Genomic DNA, 18191 nt, shown 5'->3' on the forward strand with positions numbered 1-18191 from the left:
TACTCTTAGAATTTTTGAAAACTATTTGTAATGTCCCGTGCCAAGTTTTGGGATATACAATTCCACTGAAGCCTGAACTTCTTTATTTGAGTAATTTTGGGGATGGCACTGTTCATAAATGTGATGAATATTTGGTAAAGATTAATAGCAGCTAAGAAATGTATAACGTGGTGAAATGGATAGCTACAATAGAGGACATATTCTTAATGGAAATAACAGACTGACACTATGGGAACCAAAATTGGCCCAAAAAAATGGAAAAACTGACATTGTATAAGCAAAATAATAATTTGCTACCCAGACATGTTGATGTTGTTTTGTGTAATTGTATTACAAAGTTTAATAAAATAAATAAAAGTGAGCAAAAAATGAAGACTCAAGAATTCCGACATCTCACAAACACGTGAACGCATCATGACGTAAAGCTGAGCCCCCCCCCCTCTTAATGAATGAATACGTTCACGTGATCCTATCAGCCCATGAGCAGTCTACACCTGCGGCAACAAGAGGTTGTTGTTGCGCTGCGCGGACAGAAAGCGTCGCGGAAGGTTCGCGCTCTGCTATGACGCTCAAAAACGGCTCTGTGTCTCTGGAGAAACGCCTGGACCTGGCGTCGTTGTTCTGTATGATTAGCAGGCACGGCCCCGCCGTGGCGGTGGTTGTCATCGCCATGGTCTCCGTGGTGGCGGCTTTCCTCATCTACCGGAACGTCAGGAGCAAGCGGAGAAAGGCCAAAGCCGCGGACGGAGCGAGCTGCGCGGCGCAGGAATCCGCGGAGGAGCCGCTGAAGAGTGCGGAGACAGCGGGCAACTCTGCGCCCTCTACAGGTAGCACACATCACTGCAAGGCCGTGGCTGTGCTTCTGTTAGCACGCTGTTTATAGAAGTGCGTTTGAAACTTGAATTTCATTTGTACTTGTTTTAATATTTGTTCACAAACTACTAATACGTGGTTTTAAAGTAGTTTTAAGCGAAAGATTTATTTAATGCGTTTTCTCCTTGCTCCTTTTAGCGTGTAACTAGTTAAAAAAAGTCAAATAGTTTTTTTAGCACTGTGCATTTTTTTCAGTTGTCAATATTGTCTGCGTGTCTTATATTCCACTCGTTAATTTATCAACCATATGACTGAACTCTCAAATTTATGAAGCGTTTAAAATTTCATCATGAGTGAAAATGTATATCAGAATTGTTGACTACTAAGAATGTAGTATTACTAGTTTTTCCTGTGCATAATGTATATAAAATCATTTTTGGCCACATTATCTGATTAATAATAAACAGCTGATTGTAGCTGGCGGCTATAAAATAAGGGCTGTGGCTGTCGGTCTCCGTCATTGGTCACTGTAGATCACGTGATCATGAGGCTGTGCGCTTGCACATGTATTTGCTAAACTACATTAACCACAACCACTAATTCTAACCATAACAAGGTGGCGCTACGTACGAACGTTATTATGAATAGTCACTTCCTAAATTAAATTACTAATATAATTTTAACAATTGCTTACAGAATGATTATTAAATTCCTTCATAAAAAATCATGGGAAATTGCTGCTTAAATTTCAATTTTTCATTTATATAGCGCCAAATCACAACAGAGTTGCCTCAAAGCGCTTCACACAGGTAAGGTCTAACCTTACCAACCCCCAGAGCAACAGTGGTAAGGAAAAACTCCCTCTGAGGACGAAACCTCAAGCAGACCAGACTCAAAGGGGTGACCCTCTGCTTGGGCCATACTACAAAACATAAATTACAGAACAATTCACGGACGAATATACAAGAAATGCTATTGGCGCACAGGACAGGAGGATCGCCAACACGAACACGACTCCCATCTCTGGATGGAGCTGCACCTTAAACAGAGAGAAAAAACAGAATCAGGCATCACAAAGAGAAAAAAATACTGTATAATTTGTCAGCATTAAACAACAAGAAAAACAGAAATACTAAGGTGATCACCGGCCACTAGCCCTAAACTTCACTAAAAGACCCAGAATTTAGGTAAAGTTGAGGCCGCAGCCCGCTCCAATTACTAATAAAATGAACTAAGAGTAAAAAGCGTAAAACAAAACTGTACCACTATGCTAGCCATATGAAAGGGAAAATAAGTGCGTCTTAAGTCTGGACTTGAAAGTCTCCACAGAATCTGTTTTATTGACGCAGGGAGATCATTCCACAGAACAGGGGCATGATAAGAGAAAGCTCTGTGACCCACAGACTTCTTATTCACCTTAGGGACACAAAGTAGTCCTGCACCCTGAGAACGTAAAGCCCGGGCCGGTACGTAAGGTTTAATTAGGTCAGCTAGGTAGGAGGTTGCCAGTCCATGAATAATTATATAGGTTAGTAGCAGAACCTTAAAATCTGATCTCACTGGGACAGGAAGCCAGTGAAGGGATGCCAAAATGGGTGTAATGTGGTTGTACTTTCTGCTTCGTGTCAAAAGTCTGGCTGCAGCATTTTGAACCAATTGGAGACCCCTAATGCTAGACTGCGGTAAACCAGAAAATAGAACATTGCAGTAGTCCAATCTAGAAGAGATAAATGCATGGATCAGGGTCTCAGCATCAGCCATAGACAGGATGGGACGAATCTTCACTATATTTCACAGGTGGAAGAAAGCAGTCCTAGTAATATTTCTAATGTGGAGGCCAAAGGACAACGAAGGATCAAAAATTACCCCAAGGTTTCTCACTTTGTCAGTGTGATGTATGACACACGAGCCGAGGCTGAGCGTTAACTGGTCAAATTGATGCCGATGTCTCACTGGACCAAGAACCATCATTTCAGTCTTATCAGAGTTTAAAAGTAGGAAGTTTCTAGACATCCAACTTCTCACTGCTGCAGGGCAATCTAAGGATTTTATGTGAACGAGATTACCAGCAGTTATCGGCATGTATAACTGAGTATCATCTGCATAGCAGTGAAAGGTAATCCCAAAACACCTCAATATGTGGCCAAGGGGTGCTATATAAAGGGAGAAAAGCAGGGGGCCTAAGACAGACCCCTGTGGAACCCCAAATTTCATGTCACTAAGGTTAGAGGTAATGTTACTGTACAAAACACAGTGAGAACGACTGGTCAAGTATGATGTCAGCCATGCAAGGGCACTCCCAGTAATCCCAAAATGATTTTCCAGCCTATCAAGTAGAATATGATGATCCACTGTATCAAATGCAGCACTGAGATCTAACAGCAACAGAACCGTAGTGGTGTCCGAATCCATTGTAAGCAGAAGATCATTCACCACTTTAGTGAGAGCCGTCTCTGTGGAATATTTTCTAAAAGCAGACTGCAGTGGCTCAGAGATTATTCTCAGTAAGATAGTCTACGAGCTGCCGTGACACCACTTTTTCCAGAATTTTAGAGAAAAATGATAGATTTGATATCGGCCGATAGTTTGTCAATACACTAGGGTCAAGATTAGGTTTCTTAAGTAATGGTTTAATCACTGCAGATTTGAAACATTTAGGAACAGATCCAGAAGTTAAAGAAAGATTAATAATTTCCAGCACAGTCGGCCCAAGAGATCATTGTAAATCATTGCATTTACCAATGAATAGAAAAAGAAAAATGGTCTTAAAAGTCTAACTGCATCAAATAAGCTGCATATCAAGTGAAATCCACACAAATTATGAATTTCTTGTGAAATGTTAAATGTAAATAAGATGTGATGCGGTGGGAGTATGAAATGAGATGAAGCCACTTAAACCTGGGTCAACAGTTTATTAAAAAACAAATATTGCATTACTGTAATCAACTTTTACAGCCTCTTTCAAAATAAACCATGTTTTACAGTGAAAACAAGGGAGCAGCTGAACGGTCTTAGTTTTCTGCAGGAGAACTGCACAGTTGAAACTTGATGCTTTTTTTTCTCTCTCTCTTTTTACTGCCAGAAAATGGTAAAATAAAACTTAAACTTATAGAAAATGATCAAACTGACAATAACTAAAAAAATATCAAACCTCAGAAAGCTTTCCCACATCCTGTGCTTCTGTAAGACATTAATAATTCCAACTCTGTGCAACATATCCAGAAGCTGTTGTGATTAGAGTGTTAGGTATGGGAAGTTGAAACCTAGTGCTGTTGAAACTGCAGATAAAATCTGACTTCTAAGTTCTCCCACCCCCTCCAGTAAAAGGCTAATCCAAAAAAGAAACAAATAAGCCATTGAGTCATTTTGCCACAATGTGACAGATGTCAGTTTATAGCCTCATTCTGATTCCAAAAGTGGCGGCCAGTTTTAAAAGCACAAACTTCAGCTTTTTCTGTGAAGGTTATTGGTGAAAGTAATAAATTAGTCTGCTGTAAAGCCTCTGATTTGCCACATTGCAAGACTGGACTGGAATACTTTTCATAACATGGAAACAAAGGGAATTGCAAAAAACTTTCTTTGATTAACTATTATTATTATTTGGTCTTCATGTTTTAGCTGCATAAAAGAAAATTAGCTGAATGGTCAAAATCTTAAAAAGACAAACACCCAACAAGTCATTTCATCAGCAGATGAAAAATCTCATTTTGTTTTTGTGAAAGGTCACTGAAGGCAAAGTTAAGTTTAGTTTTCAACTTCACAAACTGCAAAATAATCAAATAAACAAGATTTGGCTTTCAAGGATACCGTTCTGGCTGCAACTACACAGATGAGGTCTGGAGCCAGACATGGACTTGGACGCTAAATGGGTTTAAGTTTAAACAAACAAAACAAACTCTTTCCTCACTGATAAAGATCAATACTGAACTCGGAGGACTTGCCAGAACACACAAAACTAAAGTCCAGCAAGCAGCAGAGTCACCGGGTTAATCTGAAACCAGGCCTGAACCCACTGAAGGTCTGACAGGAAACCAGCTTCAGACACAACGCTCAGTCTGTCCACGTCAGTCAACAGATCTGTCCCCATGGTTACCATGGCGTGCACTAGAAATGTTTAGTTTTCTAACGTATTGGGTAATTTTTCAAAGGTAAAACACATGGGCAGGGCCTGAGCATAAACCCTTAATTTTAAATTTGCATGAATGATTATTTTTATTACAGGTGTGATTGATGCTTCAGAAGACGTGGAGCTGAAAGTTAGACGGCGCCGTGCTGCTGCCTCCAAATGTCCATTGCCTCCTCAGGGCAACATCCAGGATCCAGACTTAAGCCCGTTGCAATCGCGTGAGCAGACAACTCTACCAGACACCGGTGAAGTGGTTGTGTCGCGTGTGGAGGATGTCGGGCAGCGTCACGCTTCAAGCAAGGAGGAAATTGACGGTGGCAACCAGGGTGTCAAAGATGTGACTGAGAACCAGGAGTCTGTCAGTGAGCGCCACCAAGAGGCAGATAAGGTAAGCTCCTGTTCACACAGCTGCAGGTGAGACTGGATGATTTATGCCACAATAGCAAATTCTTAGGCAGAGAGCTTGGTCATTAAATCTTAGCTAATGTGACTGACGTTACAAACTGGAATTCTTCCTCGAGTGGGCATCTGCACCCACTTTTTAAACTGCTGGTCTCAAACCTGCTTTGTTGCTATGGTGGCTTAGAGCAGCAAGCAGTTGACTCTGCAGCAAATGGACTTGTTCAACACATTTCACCACTTCACACAGTGAAGACTACACTTTGAGAAATTGAGCAACAAGAAGTCCACTTGCTGCATAGTGAACTTTTTAGATATCCGTAACCTTCAACACTGAGTATCCAAACAACCTTTAAATTCCGAGGTTATGGTGAGCTATTTTAGTCATGACTGTTGGGGTCATCACTGTTTTGTCTGTACGACGCCTGAAGCAGGTACTCGGTTAGTGGTTCAACTGTCCAGTTCCTGTGCCGTTTTTAAAGCTCTGTCACATCTACGTTCTTACTCGTCTTCCTGTAGGTGTTGGAAGCACCTGGATCATCTTTTGTCTTTGAGACAAACCTGCAGTGTGCTACGATCAGTGTGCTCAAGCAAACCCATTCACTAAACTATGATGGACAACAAGATGAAGCCACAATGGAGAGAAATTTAGACAAGCCTGTCCTTCATGTTGAAGACTTATCGATCTCTTATTCCCAGAGTGATTCTGTGGAGACAGATTACCTCCCAGAGAGTAAAGCTGACACTGGCTACTGCAGCCATGAAGGTTTCACTCCAGAAGCAGACGATGAGTTGGTAGACGACCAGCGTAACAAGGTTAAAATTGAAATATTGGAACCCTATCCAGTTGAAGATCTTACTGTTGAAATGCTACAACAGTATGAAGAGATTTGTGTTCTCTCTGTGGCTCAGCAGATAAATGCAAAATTCCTAATGACTGCGTGTGCGAACACTCCGGATCAGTGGAGCAATCAAAGTACACAAGGTGACAGCCTGGACGATGTCCTGGAAGATGCACATCTGGACGCTACTGATGATTATGAAACAGTTTCAGTGGCTGAATCCCATCACACTATCTTGGCTCCTTCTGTGCCTTTGGATGTGACTGATGTTGCTGCTGGTCATGATGCTGAACTGCTGGCAGAACAATCCTCTTCCCCTGACCTACTGTTCATCTGTGAAGATCAGCAAAGTGCTGACTTGCTACAAAAACAGCCTGTTGATGTGATGACTGTTACCTCAGTTTGTGCAATTGGTAGCTACCGTGATGGTCCACCTGAAGAAATGTCTCATCCTGATGCATCATCTGCAAATGCCTTTGATTTGAGTGTTGCCATAGTAGAATGTGATGATGCTGCACCAGTCATGGATAATGACTATGACGTGGGCCGGCAGGAGGAGGCTGAAGACGACTATGACGTGGGCCGGCAGGAGGAGGCTGAAGACGACTATGACGTGGGCCGGCAGGAGGAGGCTGAAGACGACTATGACGTGGGCCGGCAGGAGGAGGCTGAAGACGACTATGACGTGGGCCGGCAGGAGGAGGCTGAAGACGACTATGACGTGGGCCGGCAGGAGGAGGCTGAAGACGACTATGACGTGGGCCGGCAGGAGGAGGCTGAAGACGACTATGACGTGGGCCGGCAGGAGGATGTGGTTGTCATTTTATCACGTGGTTTTGACACTTCAGTTGTAACACCTGGCTCAGAATGGCAAGATGCCTCCTGTCCTCATTCACAACAAGTTAAGGCACAAAGCAGCCGTGCGGATGATTGGAGTAAATCAGATGTTCCGGTACAGTCACACTTCTACCAAGTTTCCCACTATGAGGATTTTGCCAAAAATGAGGATTTCTTTGGTCATGAGGTTGAGGACACTTACAACAGAGCACTTGACCAGTCAGAATGTGATGATGCTACACCAGTCATGGATGATGACTATGTAGGCCAACAGGAGCAGGTTGAGGATATGGTTGTCATTTTATCACGTGGTTTTGACACTTCAGTTGTAACACCTGGCTCAGAATGGCAAGATGCCTCCTGTCCTTGTTCACAACAAGCTGAGGCACAGAGCAGCTGTGTGGATGATTTGAGGAAATCGGACGTTCCGACACGATCACACTTCTACCAAGTTTCCCACTATGAGGATTTTGCCAAAAATGAAGATTTCTTTGGTCATGTGGTTGAGGACACTTACAACAGAGCACTTGACCAGTTTGCGCTGCACATCACCACAAATATCATGAGCTTAAATATGCCAAAACCATCAAGTGCTTGTGAGGCGGCGGAGGTGGTGAGTTACAAAAATACTGAGATCAGCATCATGGAGGCAACTATGGACACTAACGAGTGGATCACAGATGGTAGCAGCCAAATTCTACCCTGGATGAAAGTTTCTGTGACGGAGTCTCTCCGAAAAACTGAACACCAACACAAGTCACCTGAGACTCCAAAAAATGTTCCACCTTCATGCCAAGTCACACACGCCAGCACGTTCAGCTTGGGGAAAGTGCCGGCAGTCCGTCCTTTACACGGGTATGTCAATGTGACCTTCCGCATCCACTACATCACCTACTCACCGTTCCAGATGTTGGCCGTCACTGGGAACCAGCCGGAGCTGGGCAGCTGGCAGGATTCCATCCTGCTGGAGCCCATCGCTGATGGGTACTGGGTCGGCACCGTCAGCCTTCCTGCAGAGAAATGCGTGGAGTACAAATTTGTGGTGGTGGACAAAGGAGAGATCTGTCGCTGGGAGGAGTGCAGCAACAGGTTCTTGGACACAGCCTGTGGAGACAACCTGCTGGTACACAAGTGGTGGGGCTTCCTGTAAGAGGTGAGGAGGGAGCTTTAAGATAACTGATAGAGGGGAAAAATGTTTCGGAAGCACTGGTTGTGGTGTGAAGGATGTGGTTTTAAATGTCGGATTGTCGTTAAAGTGACACTAGTTGTCTTGTGAAATGTTGCCCTTCCCCCAATAATCTGAGCTTTCACCCCGTGCCTGTCTTTGAGGGACAATGTGGACTGATGGCTAAAATGGGGGCGCTGTTGCACTGAAATAATCAAAGAATTCTTCCTTAATTACCCATAATGCACTGTATTGCATGCGTGCAAAATGATTGTGGTTTTGCACTGCGCTCAATCGTCTGAGCAAAAATAAAGTTAATGAAACATTGACATTTGCAGAATTTTAGGCTCATCCTATTCCTGAAAGATCTCTTGAAAATGTGAATCCAAACACAAACCGTATCTCCTCCAGTAAATTTGTGTACATGCTGTGGAACATTGCACTACGGGTAATGACAAAACACCCCCCGAAAAGCTCATTCACGTTTTTAGCATGAAGCTTCATACTATTTTGTTCAGTGTTTGTCTTCAATCAAATGTCATTCTTTTTTTTTTTTTTCCCCAAGTTGTGATCCGTCTTAATTTACACACTAACTCTTTGTGGGCAAAAGCTCAAATCCATAAAACGATGCAATTCAGATAGTAAAATGCTGTAAAACAGTGTTTCTTGTAATATGCAATTTGCACTCTTTAAATATATATAAATATGTCCCTTGTGTTTTTGGACACTTAATTCTCTTCCTGTCTGGTCCTTAATGATCTTTATCATCTTTCATGCAGTTTGTTTTTACCGCAGCAATAAGTGTTGGTGGATTATCGGGTATCCTTGTTTAATCTGTGGGGACTCTGCATGCAGACTCTGTGCCTTTTCTGGATGTAATGTTCTGTTTCATCTTTGTAGGAAATTACTTTGCTGGCTTTTTTCATGTACAAATATTGTTTAAACACTAAAATTGATTAATCTTCAAAGTGATGCCGTAAATTTAAATTGTTTAATGCGGTGCAGGTTGTAAAATTTCATCATAATACAGATTATGTTTAAAAAAAAAAAAAAAAAAAAAAAAGCACTTCAGATGTCTTGTAATGTTTAGTGGATTTAATAAATAAAGGCTGATATATGGTGAAAATCTTCTTTAAATCTCTAGAAATGTTCATGGTAACATTTTTGACACAAAGATCACAAGAAGGGACATTAAATGGCAAATGTTTGAAGAATTCACACACACACCTGCTCCATTTTTAAAGAGAAGCCCCCACAAACCTCTTGTTCAAGGTGAATTTTTAAACAAAGTGCAACTAACTCATGCAGAACATGTCGGTTTGGGGTGTGTGTGTGAGAACAGGCACCAAGGGATTTGTAGTTCTGCGGACCACTTGATTGTTGTCCACTGAACCTCCAGACAGTAAAACCTTTGACATCTGGTCACACACCTCCAACTTACACGTTGGACTTGTCGCAACGTCAAAGTGACTCTACTTACCTCAGTAGTGACACTGATGTCTGCTTTTGAGATTGAGACGTGTGGAAATCAGTCATAATGTGGCTGGACTGAGGTGTTTTCCTGCAGCTATACCACTGCAGGAAAATGAAGGTCCAACTCCTTTGGGTCTTGGTGCTTCTCTTGGTTGCAGTATGGTTATGAGACTTGGACTCTAGTGACCTAAACTGATTGGCTGTCTTTGGTACCAGGTCTCTTTGGAAGATCCTTTAGTTTAACTGGAATGACTGGTCAAACTAGCAATTTCTTGGTGCTCCTGGGATGAGGAGGATCAGTTACTTTATGAGGGGAACGTCACCTACGACATGTCGGCCAGCAGGCGCTTTGATCTGGCCACGATCCAACACGCAGACACCTCGGTGTCGCTGCAGCAGGTCGATGGATCCTTTCAGGTTGGCTGATTGTCTTCCTGCTCAGGTGCTTACCATCCAGGGTGGTTCCACACAGCACCAACCGGACACTTACAGAATTTTAATCGTAAAGATCTGTGCTGTAATAAATATAGTTTTTGGTGTCCAGGGGGACTGATGGATTCTGATAATTCACTGAAGTACGAGGGGAAGACCTGGCACGGTTCTGTTCTGGGCAGAGACTGTGTAACTAGCAGTGGGGTTTTGTACCCAGGGGCGTCAGACTGGGGGGGTAAAGGGTACTATGTGCCCAGAGCATGGGGGGGGGGACCAAAAACTGGCATTAAATACATTTTTGTGTTGCATGTTAATGTCCATACAATTCATGTTGAATTGAAAAAGAATATAATGTAGAAATGTTGTAAACATAATTCTGCTCTAACAATAAAATTGAAAGATCTTTGGGGGCTCTTTCACCCCTGCAGTTGTACAATCGAAGCAGTGATTCACAGATCAAAGCAGTGCTGTAGGCATCTAAACCTGATGGAAATCTCTTTGTGGTGTGTCGGTGATGTATGTATGTGCAAAATAAAACAAAACACTACTCCAGGTATGTTTTTGATGAGAATATAACAACTGTTACAAGGTCAAATGATGTTGTGTGATAAAGGCCTTTTAATAACTCGCTTAAAGAAATAAAACTCACATTTAAGTAAAAAAACAAAACAAATTGAAAAAATAATCGTTAGTTGCAGCCCTAGTGTTTAGGCTGAAATAAAATGTCTTTCCTAAAAAAAAAAAAGTCCGTATTTCAAAAAAGAAGAGAAAAAAGGACAGGGAAAGAAAACTAAATGAGGGAAAGCACCTGCTAACCAAATTCTTTGAAAAGAGGGGTGAGCTTGAAAGCTAGCTATATTGAGTTGGGGGGTCTGGGGGACCAAATTGCAGGTGTAATTTGGTGCATTTCCTGTGCATTTTAAAAGGGTTCTGGCTCCCAGGTGTGATCTAAGGTATACATGATTTAGACCTGGTTTGACCATCCATCCATTTTCTTCCGCTTTATCTGGAGTCGGGTCGCGGGGGCAGCAGCTCAAGCAAAGCCGCCCAGACCTCCCGATCCACACACACCTCCCCCAGCTCCTCCGGGGGAACCCAAGGCGTTCCCAAGCCAGCCAAGAGATGTAATCCTTCCAGCGTGTCCTGGGTCTTCCCCGGGGCCTCCTCCCAATGGGACGTGCCCAGAACACCTCTCCAGCGAGGCGTCCAGGGGGCATCCGGAAAAGATGCCCGAGCCACCTCAACTGCCTCCTTTCAACGTGGAGGAGCAGCGGCTCGACTCTGAGCTCCTCCCGAGTGACCGAGCTCCTCACCCTATCTCTAAGGGAGCGCCGAGCCACCCTGCGGAGGAAACTCCTCTCGGCCGCTTGTACCCGCAATCTCGTTCTTTCGGACCATAGGTGAGGATCGGAACATAGATCGATCGGTAAAGAGAGCTTTGCCCCCCTACTCAGCTCTCTCTTCACCACGACGGTCCGATACAGCGACCGCATCACTGCAGACGCTGCAGCGATGCGTCTATCGATGTCACGCTCCATCCGTCCCTCACTCGTGAACACGACCCCGAGATACTTAAACTCCTCCACTTGAGGCAAGGACACTCCACCGACCTGAAGAGGGCAAAGCACCTTTTTTCCGGTCGAGAACCATGGCCTCGGATTTGGAGGTGCTGATTTTCATCCCGGATGCCTCACACTCGGCTGCAAAACCGCCCAGTGCACGCTGAAGGTCCTGATTGACTACGCATTAGAATTTGGTGTTTGCATTAATAAAAAAAGAACAGTGGTGGTGTGTGTGTGGGGTGGGGGGGGGGGGGGTGTCTTCAATATGGCTAGTACCTAGGGCCCAGAATTTGATGCTACGCCCCTGTTTGTACCAGCTCATCGTCAGCTGAAGGAGATTTTGGTTTATTGGGGGAATGCTGCTCTACCGGGACGTGCTCACACCTGCTGTGTGTGTGTACAGATATGCCTGAAAATGACTGAGCAGCTCGTTCTTTAGAGTCAGAAGAATCCAGAATGAGTTGACTGGATTTGATCCTTGTGAGGAATGAGCAAGTCTGTGGAACGCTAACAACTGACAAACTGAGCATGACTCGCTCACTATCTGTGACGTTACAGCTGCAAAACCCGCCCCCACAATGCAACTGAAAATCTCAATCTTCACCGGATAAGCAAAGGAAAACCAGGCTTCAGGGACCGATGTGACCTGGTTTAAATGTCCCATTGACCCAGAGGACTCAGCCCAGCTGCTGGTTGCGTGATTTCTGGACTCTTGTGTGTCTGCGTCAGAGAATGTTAGCGGACATGCCCGGTGCACGTGATGTGTCAAACAAAACACTGTCTGATGTTGACATCAAAAACAAACAGTGGTGCGTGCAAAGGTTCCTGGCCCAGGCTGATCTGATAATCACAAAGATTAAGAATAACGATACTTATGTCTGCCCATCTGAGCTCGAATTTCTGACCTGGATCCATTATTGCAGATCGAAGATGTTTTTTAATACTAAATTGTGTGATGTTTTCCAGATTGAGTGCACAGTTGTGCTGACATCTAGATGTTTGTAGTGAGTGGACAACTTATCTTCACTTGACACAAATAGACCTGCAGATAAAACAGGCATGGACGCTGAAATCCTGGGCCTATGTGCTGTAAGGCAGAGGCTCATGGCCCAAGCAGGTTTTTCAGTAGCATTTTAAGGGGACTAGATGAGACCTATGATCCAGTCTCTTTGTACAATAGCAAACACACACCCAAAAAATGTATGGTGGCCATCCCACGTTTGTGGCTGTAGCCAGGTAGGGGTCAAACTTGAAAAATGCCCCAAACATGTTGAGAGGTGTACCACATTTGTCTGATCATAAAGATTCCAAAAAGGTATACTTTGCTACCTATGACTGAATGTTATGGGGTATAAAAGAAAAAAAATGGTGACCAGACAGTTTCAGTTTGTACAGGGGTCAAAAGTCAAAGTTGCTCCAATTTTGGTTGAAAAACTGATTCCGTTTTGTTCATCTGGGCCCGTCCGCCAGCAGCAGACACCCCCCTCCAGAATGGAGTGAATTTTGCGGTCTTAAACATAATATCATACTGATTTACTACAGAGTGAGCGGCTACAGTAATAATAGTTAAATAAGTGAACTCTCTACTTTCAGCAGCTTAACTTAATGGAGTTTATTTCATCTTTTTCTATATTCTAGTTCAGTTGGATTTGTAACTTGTGATATGTCTATAAGTCTGTGAGTTATAGTTTTGACTTCTGGTTGTCATTTGTTTTAGATTTGATTTTCATTTAATTTTTGAATTATACAGAATAGAGGATCATGGGTTGGGGAGGAGGGAGGGTGTTACGGGTAATTATGAGATTGTTTGTTCTTTTTATAAAAATATAAACTATTTTTGTACCTTAAGTCTGTGACCTACATTTGAAAATAAAAATTGTAAAATTGATTCCATCAATTGGTTTACAGAATAAAAAAAAAAAAACCAACAACAACAAAAAAACACCATCCGTCATGCTTAAGTTATGTTGCGGCGTAACGCCTCATAGCATCGAATGAATGTTCACCTTTTACTTTGGAGACCAAGATTACAACACGGTGAAAACCTTTCCATTTCGCAATCATATTAGCTCAAACAGTAATTTGCATCAGTTTTTACCGCAATTGCAGCAACTTTAACTTTTGACCCTTGTACAAACTGAAACTGAGCTTCATAACCATTTTTGCTGTTTTCTCCTTAACTCCAGAACATTCAGTTTATAGACGGTCCAAACTACACCTTGTTTGGACTCTGCATTTAGAAAGTCTTCAAAGTCCATCATATTTTCCACTTTTTAGGTTGAAGCCTTACTCCAAAATAGAGTAAATTAATTTCTTTTTCCTCTCAAAATTCTACTCCCAGCACCCCACAATAGGCACTGTGATTCACATCATCACAGAAATTCAACATTTTTTGCAAATTACATAAAAATAAACTAAGAAATTACACGTGCATAAGTATTCATAGCCTTTGCTTTACACTTCGTTGATGCGCCTTTGGCAGCAATTACAGCCTCAAGTCTTCTTGGATATGATGCCACAAGCTTGGTGCACTCATCTTTGGGCAGTTTTGCTCATTCCTCTTTGCAGCACCTCTCAAGCTCTACCAGGTTGGATGGGGAGTGTCAGTGCACAGCCATTTTCAGATCTCTCCAGAGATGTTCAATCAGATTCAGGTCTGGGCTCTGGCTGGGCCACTCAAGGACATTCAGAGTTGTCCTGAAGCCACCCCTTTGATATTTTGGCTGTGTGTTTAGGGTCATTGTCCTGCTAAAAAACAAACTGTTGCCCCAGTCTGAGGTCAAGAGTGCATAGAGCAGGTTTTCATCCAGGATGTCTCTGTACATTGCTGCATTCATCTTTCCCTCAATCCTGACTAGTCTCCCAGTTCCTGCTGCTGTAAAACCCCACAGCATGATGCTGCCGCCACCACCAGGCTTCACTGTAGGGATTAGAGCCCGACCGATATTGATTTTTTTGAGGCCGATGCCGATAATATTTGGATGAAAAAAATGCAGATAATCTTTAAATCGCTGGTTTGCCGATAGCTGATAAATCAGCCCATATTATTATTATTTTTATGAATAAAATGTTCTTTTTTGGACCCTTAACAAAAAAGGTATGAGCTAAAAGCTGAAGCTTTGTCCTCATATTGATTATATAACAGAAAAGAATTTTCAAGTTCAAAAAATGCAAAATGCAATTGGAGCAGTTAGGGGGCTATTCAAACAGGCCAACTAGTAAGATATCACTCCTGAAAACGATCTTTGCCATATCACATGAGATAAGTCTGCCCTCCAATTGGATTTTGGAAAACCATGTGACGGAGAACCAATTCCGATTGGACACTCACATTGCACACGTCATCACACATCTTCTGTGAGGATTACCAAGATGGGCGACGGTGGATCAAAAGTCCGGAGTTAACTTTTCAGCAAAAAAAAAAGTCAGTTTCTATCTCATATCATTAGAAAGTTATTTACCAATTAGTAAAGCTTGGTCCCAGCCGTCGTATACGACGGCGTTGGCCCCAGAGGGTTAATGGCGAACGGCAGTAATTCCCAGAACCCTACCGGACGACCAGTGAATCTGAATGTTTCAACCTCTTAGCAGTAAATGAAAGTTTTTCATGCTAGAAATAAGGTCTACACAACGTGGGGTTAATAAAAAGCATGACCGACACAGTGAAACACATTTGACACATTACTACATAAACTGAGTTAATCAAACTGAGTTGAACTGAAACGGGAGAAATGTGGGGTGAATGTAATCGCAAAGTTATTACAAACAACATGCTTATAAACTTACTTGTATGCTTTTGTCAGCTGATCAGTGCAGTGTGACGGCGAACTACGGGGGCCGGTGATGAACGGGTGATTCTTTAACTACGTGCACTATTGGCCTTGTAAATGTAATTTCCACCACACCATTGCCTTACAATATAAAGCACCTTGGGGCAACTGTTTGTTGTGATTTGGCGCTATATACATGTGCTCTAATGTCACTGTTTATCTCCATAGAAACTACCCAAACAATCTTTCATACAAACTGTTTAGGGACATTACAGTGTTGTGGTGGAAATTATGGCAATAGTGTGGGACAACTACATTTTGTTTAAAAAAAAATCACAACAGTTGTATGACACTGAATACCCCAATTATGTTTGATTATTTTACTGATATTTATTCAGAGATATTTTAAAACATTAGAAAAAACGTTTCTTTACCATTCATTTTTATCATTGAAGATCAAAAGTCTGGGTGTGGGACAAGCACAAAACGGCAATATTTGCATATAATGATGCTGAAAAAAGGTGAAAAAGTCATAGACTACTAGAACAAATTTCTTAACACACTTTCATTGTAAAGATAACTATAAAAGTGTGAAATTTCCCCTTTTTTTCTGTTTTTCATACAATATGATCAAAGGACATAAGCGCCCGTAGTCTAAGAATCACCCGAACACGTTTAAGCAGGGGTGTAAGCATCTCTGAGTTGAATGAAGTCAGAGCTCCATCTACTGGACAAATGGTGCAAGGACATATTACATTGCAGACAAACATTTCGGTAACTGTTCTGTTTGAGAAATTATCGGCGTTTTATCGGCAAAATTCGGCTGATAGTGAGTACTTTGAAAAGGGCTTATATCGGGCCGATAATATTGGCCGGTCGATATATCGGTCGGGATCTAGTAGGATGAAGCCTGACGGTTTCCTCCAAACATGACACCTGACATTCACACCAAAGAGTTCAATCTTCGTCTCATCAGACAATTTTATTTCTCATGGTCTGAGAGTACTTCAGGTGTCTTTGGCAAACTCAGGTGGGCTGCCATGTCCCTTTTACTCCAGGAGTGGCTTCCGTCGGACACTTTACCATACAGGTCTGATTGTTGGGTTGCTGCAGAGATGGTTGTCCTTCTGGAGGGTTCTTCTCTCTCCACAGAAGAATGCCGGAGCTCTGATAGAGTGCCCATCGGGTTCTTAATCACCTCCCTGACTAAAGCCCTTCTCTCCAATCACTCAGTTTAGACAGGCAGGCAACACTATGAAGAGTCCTGGTGGATCCAGATGTCTTCCTTTTACGGATGATGGAGGCCACTGTATTCATTGGGACCTTCAAAGCAGCAGAAATTTTTCTGTACGCTTCCCCAGATTTGTGCCTTGAGACAATCCTGTCACATCTCTGCAGACAGTTCCTTTGACTTCATGTTTGGTTTGTGCTCCAACATACACTGTCAACTGTGGGACCTTATATGTAGACAGGTGTGTCTTTACAAATCATGTCCAATCAACTGAATTTACTCCAGGTGGGCTCCAACTAAGCTGTAAAAACATCTCAAGGATGATCAGTGGAAACAGGATGCACCTGAGCTCAGTCTTATGTGCTTATATACTTATGTGCATACATAAGTATGTACAAAAAAAAAAAAGATTTTTTTGTTGTTAATAAGTTTAAACACATTGTCATTATGGGGTACTGGGTGTAGAATTTTGAGGAAAAATGAATTCATCCATTTTTGGAATAAGGCTGTAACATAAAAAAATGGAAAAAATTGTAGTGCTGTGAATACTTTCTAGATGCAGCATGTTTTGTACTTTTTTCAATATGATAGAGCAGTCCTCAATTTTGACCCCTACATGGTTAAGATGCCAACCCGGGGATGGCCACCATACAACTGAGGCGTGATGATAATTGTTGTGGCAACCTTTTAAATGGTACAGATTAGGTTCATGATTAGCTAGTGTTCTTTAGTTTATTCGTGAACCATCTCCTGTGACTGACTCTGAGCCACAGGAGATCCATCTGAGTGACCAGTGGCGTTCGTTCTTCAGGGGCACGCTTCCACAGGAACTTCCTGGAGGTCCCAGGTCCCCCCGCAGATCCCGAACCCACTCCAGATGAAGAAATCATCACCATCCAGGAATCACACATCACACTTCAAATGGTTGAACCATTGTCCAGCCATCTGACTTGTTTTTTAAGAAGTCACATGTTGGATCACTATGTGTGTTGTGTTGCCACACTTGTTAAATTGCATCATTCTGTTTTCTGTGCAGTTTTTGAAATTGGACATGAAGCTTTGTGCACCTAATGTACAACATGACTTTATTAGACGAGAAACTTTAACCAGGACCAGTGCAGCCTACAGAACCTGAACTGAGGACGAGCTCCGGGTCTGACGTGCAAGTTTGCTGCTTACATCGAGACCTTCTGAGTAGTGGTCAGACAAACTGCACACACAGAGCTAGAGCTGAGGTTGCGTGCTCATCACTCAGACGGGTTTGGTGTCTCCTGCTCTTCCAGTTTTAGCTCCATCCTTTTATCTGCATCTCTTCCACACTTTTATTTACCTTAGTGAAACTTTTTACGTGTCTCAGGACTGTTCTGTTGGCGTGTTTGGGCGTGGTTGGGGTAAAGTGTGTGCGTGTGTGTGCATGCGCGCTTTAAGGTTGAAGGTAATTCTTTATTTAGACTCATCTGACACCGCTTACAGACTGTACAGCGCTCACAGCATGTCAGTCCAAACGGTTAAGCTCCCATTTAATTGGCGGTGATACTAAA

At 42.7% G+C, this 18191-nt stretch overlaps 1 protein-coding gene across 2 annotated transcripts; it reads left to right on the plus strand.

Annotated features, from left to right (window-relative positions):
• The first annotated feature begins 473 nt into the window (after positions 1 to 473).
• Positions 474 to 9289, plus strand: stbd1 (starch binding domain 1). 2 transcript variants are annotated; one of them, XM_034191937.1, is made up of 4 exons: positions 475 to 827; positions 5035 to 5327; positions 5858 to 7814; positions 7863 to 9289. In XM_034191937.1, the coding sequence occupies exons 1-4, from the start codon at positions 563 to 565 to the stop codon at positions 8165 to 8167; spliced, it is 2820 nt and encodes a 939-aa protein (XP_034047828.1). In that variant the 5' UTR covers positions 475 to 562; the 3' UTR covers positions 8168 to 9289. The 2 variants fall into 2 exon arrangements, with proteins under 2 accessions (XP_034047827.1, XP_034047828.1); XM_034191936.1 differs by having other exon boundaries at positions 474 to 827; positions 5858 to 9289.
• Positions 9290 to 18191: the final 8902 nt, after the last annotated feature.

The sequence above is a fragment of the Thalassophryne amazonica genome, chromosome 17 (genome assembly GCF_902500255.1).
Source record: "Thalassophryne amazonica chromosome 17, fThaAma1.1, whole genome shotgun sequence".
Classification (NCBI taxonomy): Eukaryota; Metazoa; Chordata; class Actinopteri; order Batrachoidiformes; family Batrachoididae; genus Thalassophryne; species Thalassophryne amazonica.

Excerpts from the sequence above, each read along its gene's own strand:
- stbd1 (XM_034191936.1), top strand. The coding sequence starts at position 563 with ATGACGCTCAAAAACGGCTCTGTGTCTCTGGAGAAACGCCTGGACCTG. Across the intron at positions 828-5,034 it reads CAACTCTGCGCCCTCTACAG|GTGTGATTGATGCTTCAGAA; the intron begins GTAGCACACATC and ends TTTTTATTACAG. Across the intron at positions 5,328-5,857 it reads GCCACCAAGAGGCAGATAAG|GTGTTGGAAGCACCTGGATC; the intron begins GTAAGCTCCTGT and ends GTCTTCCTGTAG.